At 42.1% G+C, this 9,186-nt stretch overlaps 1 protein-coding gene across 1 annotated transcript; it reads left to right on the top strand.

The window, feature by feature from the left end:
- The first annotated feature begins 274 nt into the window (after positions 1-274).
- LOC128699908 (protein VAC14 homolog) lies at positions 275-8,692 on the top strand. The gene is made up of 3 exons (XM_070081967.1): positions 275-440; positions 2,274-2,415; positions 8,549-8,692. Exons 1-3 carry the CDS (start codon positions 291-293, stop codon positions 8,671-8,673), a joined length of 417 nt encoding a protein of 138 aa, XP_069938068.1. The 5' UTR covers positions 275-290; the 3' UTR covers positions 8,674-8,692.
- Positions 8,693-9,186: the final 494 nt, after the last annotated feature.

Here is a 9,186-nt window from a genome sequence, read left to right as displayed (position 1 = left end):
AGTGTGACAAAATGTTAATTCATTAAAGATACCCAAGTGTTACACATGTGTCTAATTTATCAGAATAATGTATATAACTTTCCTTATACTGTGAATGGACTTGAGTCCTGAAAGTGGAAAGTACAGTAGCTGCACTTTAAAGGAGGGGTTGGGGATGCTTGCTGTTTAGAGGGACATCTAAACTGTTGTATTTGCATGCCTCTGGCAAGACAGTGATAGTGTGAATGATGGTAAAAGTGTTTCTTTTTTTGGGTCACTCTGCAGTGGTAAGAAGTGTGTGCAGCAAGAGTATGTTATTCTTGACAGAGCCGGGTAACATGGAGCTGGACCTGGGCTCGGTGATGGAGGTACTGAGGAACCAGCTGCGCAACACTCCCGTGCCTTGTAAGACCGCCGTCCTCAAGTGGATTTACCACCTTCACAACAAAATTCCCAATAAGGTTAGTAAGTTAGTTTTGGTGAAAGCTCTTCAATGTAGCTCCTCTACATAGTGATATTTTTCATAAATGCAATTGAAAATATTTTCAAAATTTAATAAAACATGGAAAGAATTTCATAGTACAGTGGAACCTCAGTTTTTGTATGCCCCAGTTTTGTAGGATTTGGTGTTCAACAATTTTTTCATCAAAATTTTGTCCCAGTTTTTGTAAATACACTCAGTTTTCATACAGTTGAAAATGGTCCGTACCAAACGCATCCGTGTGACTCGGCCACTCAAGCGCTCACACAAAGCATCCCATGTGTTCGTGACTCAGGTCTGCCTGTGTTTCTCGTTGAGCGAGCATCACTCCGCACATTCATCCGAAGCATTTTGTAATAATCCATTGTTGTTCATGCTTGTTTGAGTGTGACTGCTAAATAAGCCACCATGGGGCCAAAGAAAGTTCCAAGTGTCAGTCCTTTGATAAGGACGGCGAGAAACATGATAGAATTCAAGAAAGAACTCGTAGCAAAGTATGAAAGTGGCATATGCATGGCCGATCTTGCCAGGATGTATGGGAAGTCCCATCAACGATCAGTTCCATCCTGGCGAAGAAAAAAGCAGTCAAGGAAGGTGATGTTGAGAAAGGGGTAAATGTGCTAACGAAACAGAGATTGCAATGAATCAAAGATGTTGAGAAGTTGTTGGTGTGGATTAATGAAAAACAGTTAGTGGGAGGTAGTGTTTTGGAGGTGATAATTTGTGAAAAGGCAAGGTAGTTGCATGCGGATCTCGCAATGAAAATGCCTGGAACAAGTGCTGCTGTTAATGAATTTTAGGCAAGCAGAGGCTGGTTCGACAAATTCAAGAAGTGAACTGGCATACACAGTGTTGTAAGGCATGGTGAGGCTGCAAGTTCGGTCAAATGTGGGGCCGGAGAATTCAAAGAGTACATAGAGGCTGAAAGATTCCTTCCCCAACAAGTCTTCACTTGTGACAAAACGGGCCTCTTTTGGAAGAAACTGCCAAGGAGGACAGGAGGAAAAAGCACTGCCAGGGCACAAGCCTATGAAGGATAGGCTAACTCTTTTGTTCTGTGGTAATGCTAGTGGGGATTTCAATGTGAAGCCTTTACTGGTGTATCACTCTGAAAATCCTCTAGTGTTTAAGAAAAACAATGTCATTAAGAGTAAATTGTGTGATGTGGAAGGCTAACAATAAGGCATGGGTCACTAGGCAGATTTTCATTGAGTGGGTCAATGAAATGTTTGGCCTGAGTGTTGAGAAATACCTTCAGGGAAACTGGCAGGCTGGACTTGAGTCCCAGAGATGAGAAATACAGTGTCTGCACTCTGAAGGAGGGGTGTAATGTTGCAGTTTTATAACTGTAGTGTAAGCACACCTCTAGCAAGATGGTGGTGGAGTGAATGATGGTGAAAGTTTTTCTTTTTTGGACCACCCTACCTTTAAATATTTTCACCCTTAGCTTATAGTGAGTGGTGAATATACTTATTGTAGGAAGCTTGAATAAATGAAGAATGGGTATATGTAATTGAAAAAACCTCTGTATTAACGAAAGGCTGTAACGTAAAGCACTGTAAAGCGGGGCTTACCTGCATTAAACTACATCTGCCACTTCTCTGATCACTGCATCAATATTCAGATCTTCCTGTAGTACTTTAGTGTCTTTGTCAGGTTCTACTTCCCTTACAAGGAATGACTACTATACCTTAAATTGTTAACATTCACAACATTTTGTGTTTTAGGCATGTGTACAGTGTTTGAGGAATTAACTGATACCGAAATAACATTTTCTTGAGTTTTTAAAAGCCAATTTTTTTTTTTTTTTCAGATGTGTCGTTACCTAGAGGAGTTATTCCATGCACTGCTGAAGACCCTCTCGGACCCTGCTGACGAGGTTGTGCTCCTGGTAATTCAGGTTCTGGCTCAGATTGCTTCTCCCACCAACCATCATAGTTCTGCATCTACACAAGGTCAGTTCCCTTCCTTGTAGATGAAAAAGATGCATACACAACACTTAAGAGAAGATTTCGTTTGGATTTTTAACCCCGGAGGGTTAGCCACCTAGGATAACCCAAGAAAGGCAGTGTGTTATTGACGACTGTCTGTCTTATTTCCATTGGGGTCCTCAATCTTGTCCTCCAGGATGTGATCCACACCAGTCGAATAACACCCACATACCTACTTGCTGCTAGGTGAACAGGACAACAGGTGTAAGGAAACACGTCGATATGTTTCTACCTCACTGGGAATCGAACCCAGGCCCTCCGTGTCTGAAGCGAGGCCAGGGGCCAGGCCACGGGGTCACTAGGATATGATTTACAAAATTGTAATGACACAATTGCAAACAAGCCACGGTACAGGTGGGGGTTAGAACTCGCAGCAAGTATCACACTGGCCGATTCCCACCAAGGCAGGGTGGCCCGAAAAAGAAAAACTTTCACCATCATTCACTCCATCACTGTCTTGCCAGAAGGGTGCTTTACACTACAGTTTTTAAACTGCAACATTAACACCCCTCCTTCAGAGTGCAGGCACTGTACTTCCCATCTCCAGGACTCAAGTCCGGCCTGCCGGTTTCCCTGAACCCCTTCATAAATGTTACTTTGCTCACACTCCAACAGCACGTCAAGTATTAAAAACCATTTGTCTCCATTCACTCCTATCAAACACGCTCACGCATGCCTGCTGGAAGTCCAAGCCCCTCGCACACAAAACCTCCTTTACCCCCTCCCTCCAACCTTTCCTAGGCCGACCCCTACCCCGCCTTCCTTCCACTACAGACTGATACACTCTTGAAGTTATTCTGTTTCGCTCCATTCTCTCCACATGTCCGAACCACCTCAACAACCCTTCCTCAGCCCTCTGGACAACAGTTTTGGTAATCCCGCACCTCCTCCTAACTTCCAAACTACGAATTCTCTGCATTATATTCACACCACACATTGCTCTCAGACATGACATCTCCACTGCCTCCAGCCTTCTCCTCGCTGCAACATTCATCACCCATGCTTCACACCCATATAAGAGCGTTGGTAAAACTATACTCTCATACATTCCCCTCTTTGCCTCCAAGGACAAAGTTCTTTGTCTCCACAGACTCCTAAGTGCACCACTCACCCTTTTCCCCTCATCAATTCTATGATTCACCTCATCTTTCATAGACCCATCCGCTGACACGTCCACTCCCAAATATCTGAATACATTCACCTCCTCCATACTCTCTCCCTCCAATCTGATATCCAATCTTTCATCACCTAATCTTTTTGTTATCCTCATAACCTTACTCTTTCCTGTATTCACTTTCAATTTTCTTCTTTTGCACACCCTACCAAATTCATCCACCAATCTCTGCAACTTCTCTTCAGAATCTCCCAAGAGCACAGTGTCATCAGCAAAGAGCAACTGTGACAACTCCCACTTTATGTGTGATTCTTTATCTTTTAACTCCACGCCTCTTGCCAAGACCCTCGCATTTACTTCTCTTACAACCCCATCTATAAATATATTAAACAACCACGGTGACATCACACATCCTTGTCTAAGGCCTACTTTTACTGGGAAATAATTTCCCTCTTTCCTACATACTCTAACTTGAGCCTCACTATCCTCGTAAAAACTCTTCACTGCTTTCAGTAACCTACCTCCTACACCATACACCTGCAACATCTGCCACATTGCCCCCCTATCCACCCTGTCATACGCCTTTTCCAAATCCATAAATGCCACAAAGACCTCTTTAGCCTTATCTAAATACTGTTCACTTATATGTTTCACTGTAAACACCTGGTCCACACACCCCCTACCTTTCCTAAAGCCTCCTTGTTCATCTGCTATCCTATTCTCCGTCTTACTCTTAATTCTTTCAATAATAACTCTACCATACACTTTGCCAGGTATACTCAACAGACTTATCCCCCTATAATTTTTGCACTCTCTTTTGTCCCCTTTGCCTTTATACAAAGGAACTATGCATGCTCTCTGCCAATCCCTAGGTACCTTACCCTCTTCCATACATTTATTAAATAATTGCACCAACCACTCCAAAACTATATCCCCACCTGCTTTTAACATTTCTATCTTTATCCCATCAATCCCGGCTGCCTTACCCCCTTTCATTTTACCTACTGCCTCACGAACTTCCCCCACACTCACAACTGGCTCTTCCTCACTCCTACAAGATGTTGTTCCTCCTTGCCCTATACACGAAATCACAGCTTCCCTATCTTCATCAACATTTAACAATTCCTCAAAATATTCCCTCCATCTTCCCAATACCTCTAACTCTCCATTTAATAACTCTCCTCTCCTATTTTTAACTGACAAATCCATTTGTTCTCTAGGCTTTCTTAACTTGTTAATCTCACTCCAAAACTTTTTCTTATTTTCAACAAAATTTGTTGATAACATCTCACCCACTCTCTCATTTGCTCTCTTTTTACATTGCTTCACCACTCTCTTAACCTCTCTCTTTTTCTCCATATACTCTTCCCTCCTTGCATCACTTCTTTTTTTTTATTATTATCACACTGGCCGATTCCCACCAAGGCAGGGTGGCCCGAAAAAGAAAAACTTTCACCATCATTCACTCCATCACTGTCTTGCCAGAAGGGTGCTTTACACTACAGTTTTTAAATTGCAATATTAACACCCCTCCTTCAGAGTGCAGGCACTGTACTTCCCATCTCCAGGACTCAAGTCCGGCCTGCCGGTTTCCCTGAATCCCTTCATAAATGTTACTTTGCTCACACTCCAACAGCACGTCAAGTATTAAAAACCATTTGTCTCCATTCACTCCTATCAAACACGCTCACGCATGCCTGCTGGAAGTCCAAGCCCCTCGCACACAAAACCTCTTTTACCCCCTCCCTCCAACCCTTCCTAGGCCGACCCCTACCCCGCCTTCCTTCCACTACAGACTGATACACTCTTGAAGTCATTCTGTTTCGCTCCATTCTCTCTACATGTCCGAACCACCTCAACAACCCTTCCTCAGCCCTCTGGACAACAGTTTTGGTAATCCCGCACCTCCTCCTAACTTCCAAACTACGAATTCTCTGCATTATATTCACACCACACATTGCCCTCAGACATGACATCTCCACTGCCTCCAGCCTTCTCCTCGCTGCAACATTCATCACCCACGCTTCACACCCATATAAGAGCGTTGGTAAAACTATACTCTCATACATTCCCCTCTTTGCCTCCAAGGACAAAGTTCTTTGTCTCCACAGACTCCTAAGTGCACCACTCACTCTTTTTCCCTCATCAATTCTATGATTCACCTCATCTTTCATAGACCCATCCGCTGACACGTCCACTCCCAAATATCTGAATACGTTCACCTCCTCCATACTCTCTCCCTCCAATCTGATATTCAATCTTTCATCACCTAATCTTTTTGTTATCCTCATAACCTTACTCTTTCCTGTATTCACCTTTAATTTTCTTCTTTTGCACACCCTACCAAATTCATCCACCAATCTCTGCAACTTCTCTTCAGAATCTCCCAAGAGCACAGTGTCATCAGCAAAGAGCAGCTGTGACAACTCCCACTTTGTGTGTGATTCTTTATCTTTTAACTCCACGCCTCTTGCCAAGACCCTCGCATTTACTTCTCTTACAACCCCATCTATAAATATATTAAACAACCACGGTGACATCACACATCCTTGTCTAAGGCCTACTTTTACTGGGAAAAAATTTCCCTCTTTCCTACATACTCTAACTTGAGCCTCACTATCCTCGTAAAAACTCTTCACTGCTTTCAGTAACCTACCTCCTACACCATACACTTGCAACATCTGCCACATTGCCCCCCTATCCACCCTGTCATACGCCTTTTCCAAATCCATAAATGCCACAAAGACCTCTTTAGCCTTATCTAAATACTGTTCACTTATATGTTTCACTGTAAACACCTGGTCCACACACCCCCTACCTTTCCTAAAGCCTCCTTGTTCATCTGCTATCCTATTCTCCGTCTTACTCTTAATTCTTTCAATTATAACTCTACCATACACTTTACCAGGTACACTCAACAGACTTATCCCCCTATAATTTTTGCACTCTCTTTTATCCCCTTTGCCTTTATACAAAGGAACTATGCATGCTCTCTGCCAATCCCTAGGTACCTTACCCTCTTCCATACATTTATTAAATAATTGCACCAACCACTCCAAAACTATATCCCCACCTGCTTTTAACATTTCTATCTTTATCCCATCAATCCCGGCTGCCTTACCCCCTTTCATTTTACCTACTGCCTCACGAACTTCCCCCACACTCACAACTGGCTCTTCCTCACTCCTACAAGATGTTATTCCTCCTTGCCCTATACACGAAATCACAGCTTCCCTATCTTCATCAACATTTAACAATTCCTCAAAATATTCCTTCCATCTTCCCAATACCTCTAACTCTCCATTTAATAACTCTCCTCTCCTATTTTTAACTGACAAATCCATTTGTTCTCTAGGCTTTCTTAACTTGTTAATCTCACTCCAAAACTTTTTCTTATTTTCAACAAAATTTGTTGATAACATCTCACCCACTCTCTCATTTGCTCTCTTTTTACATTGCTTCACCACTCTCTTAACTTCTCTCTTTTTCTCCATATACTCTTCCCTCCTTGCATCACTTCTACTTTGTAAAAACTTCTCATATGCTAACTTTTTCTCCCTTACTACTCTCTTTACATCATCATTCCACCAATCGCTCCTCTTCCCTCCTGCACCCACTTTCCTGTAACCACAAACTTCTGCTGAACACTCTAACACTACATTTTTAAACCTACCCCATACCTCTTCGACCCCATTGCCTATGCTCTCATTAGCCCATCTATCCTCCAATAGCTGTTTATATCTTACCCTAACTGCCTCCTCTTTTAGTTTATAAACCTTCACCTCTCTCTTCCCTGATGCTTCTATTCTCCTTGTATCCCATCTACCTTTTACTCTCAGTGTAGCTACAACTAGAAAGTGATCTGATATATCTGTGGCCCCTCTATAAACATGTACATCCTGAAGTCTACTCAACAGTCTTTTATCTACCAATACATAATCCAACAAACTACTGTCATTTCGCCCTACATCATATCGTGTATACTTATTTATCCTCTTTTTCTTAAAATATGTATTACCTATAACTAAACCCCTTTCTATACAAAGTTCAATCAAAGGGCTCCCATTATCATTTACACCTGGCACCCCAAACTTACCTACCACACCCTCTCTAAAAGTTTCTCCTACTTTAGCATTCAAGTCCCCTACCACAATTACTCTCTCACTTGGTTCAAAGGCTCCTATACATTCACTTAACATCTCCCAAAATCTCTCTCTCTCCTCTGCATTCCTCTCTTCTCCAGGTGCATACACGCTTATTATGACCCACTTCTCGCATCCAACCTTTACTTTAATCCACATAATTCTTGAATTTACACATTCATATTCTCTTTTCTCCTTCCATAACTGATCATTTAACATTACTGCTACCCCTTCCTTTGCTCTAACTCTCTCAGATACTCCAGATTTAATCCCATTTATTTCCCCCCACTGAAACTCTCCTACCCCCTTCAGCTTTGTTTCGCTTAGGGCCAGGACATCCAACTTCTTTTCATTCATAACATCAGCAATCATCTGTTTCTTGTCATCCGCACTACATCCACGCACATTTAAGCAACCCAGTTTTATAAAGTTTTTCTTCTTCTCTTTTTTAGTAATTGTATACAGGAGAAGGGGTTACTAGCCCATTGCTCCCGGCATTTTAGTCGCCTCATACGACACGCATGGCTTACGGAGGAAAGATTCTTTTCCACTTCCCCATGGACAATAGAAGAAATAAAAAAGAACAAGAGCTATTTAGAAAAAGGAGAAAAACCTAGATGTATGTATATATATATATGCATGTGCGTGTCTGTGAAGTGTGACCAAAGTGTAAGTAGGAGTAGCAAGATATCCCTGTTATCTTAGCGTGTTTATGAGACAGAAAAAGAAACCAGCAATCCTACCATCATGCAAAACAGTTACAGGTTTTTGTTTCACAGTCATCTGGCAGGACGGTAGTACTTCCCTGGGTGGTTGCTGTCTACCAACCTACTACCTACAGTGTTAGAGGGTGATGAGAAAATCCATGCTGATGAGTACTTCACGAGGTTTCTACAAAACCTTCTCCACCTGTTTGCTACGGAGAGGAACCTTTTAGAGGACCGAGGACCGTTTATTATCAGGTAAATAACTTGAATGTCTTGCCTGATGTAATTCTTTTGTTTACATTACCATCTTGTATTCTGCACAGTTCAGGAGGGCCCCCGCATTGCAGTGCTCCTGTATATGGTGTGCTGCTTTTTCAGTGGTTTTCAATTGAGCCATTGTTCATTATGTTCGGTTCTTTTTCCAATTCTGCCATTTTTGCACAACAGTTGCTTCAGGGAAGGCTGTCTGGGGCCATATTTATAAGGTAAGTATTTTATGTACCGTATGTTTGTTTTACTTTCGCATCTTTTTTTTATGCTTAGCTGTATCGAGCACTTAATATATGATAGTGTAAACATGGTATCAGCCAGTTTGTTTCACTTACTGGTGATTTTCACTTATCAGCAAGTGTTAATAACTTCACACTGAAAAAAAAAAAATGGGGCCTCTCTGGTTGTGCTCTTTTTATTTACTGGGTGTCTCGCATTAAGGTTGCCTCATAAAAGGGATCACATTCATTATCGTTTACAGGTGGACCCCACTTTACAGTGT

Source organism: Cherax quadricarinatus, unplaced genomic scaffold (genome assembly GCF_038502225.1).
Source record: "Cherax quadricarinatus isolate ZL_2023a unplaced genomic scaffold, ASM3850222v1 Contig5425, whole genome shotgun sequence".
In the NCBI taxonomy this organism is placed as follows: domain Eukaryota; kingdom Metazoa; phylum Arthropoda; class Malacostraca; order Decapoda; family Parastacidae; genus Cherax; species Cherax quadricarinatus.
Note: the sequence above shows the minus strand (reverse complement) of the source record. Positions and strands in the feature narration are given on the sequence as shown.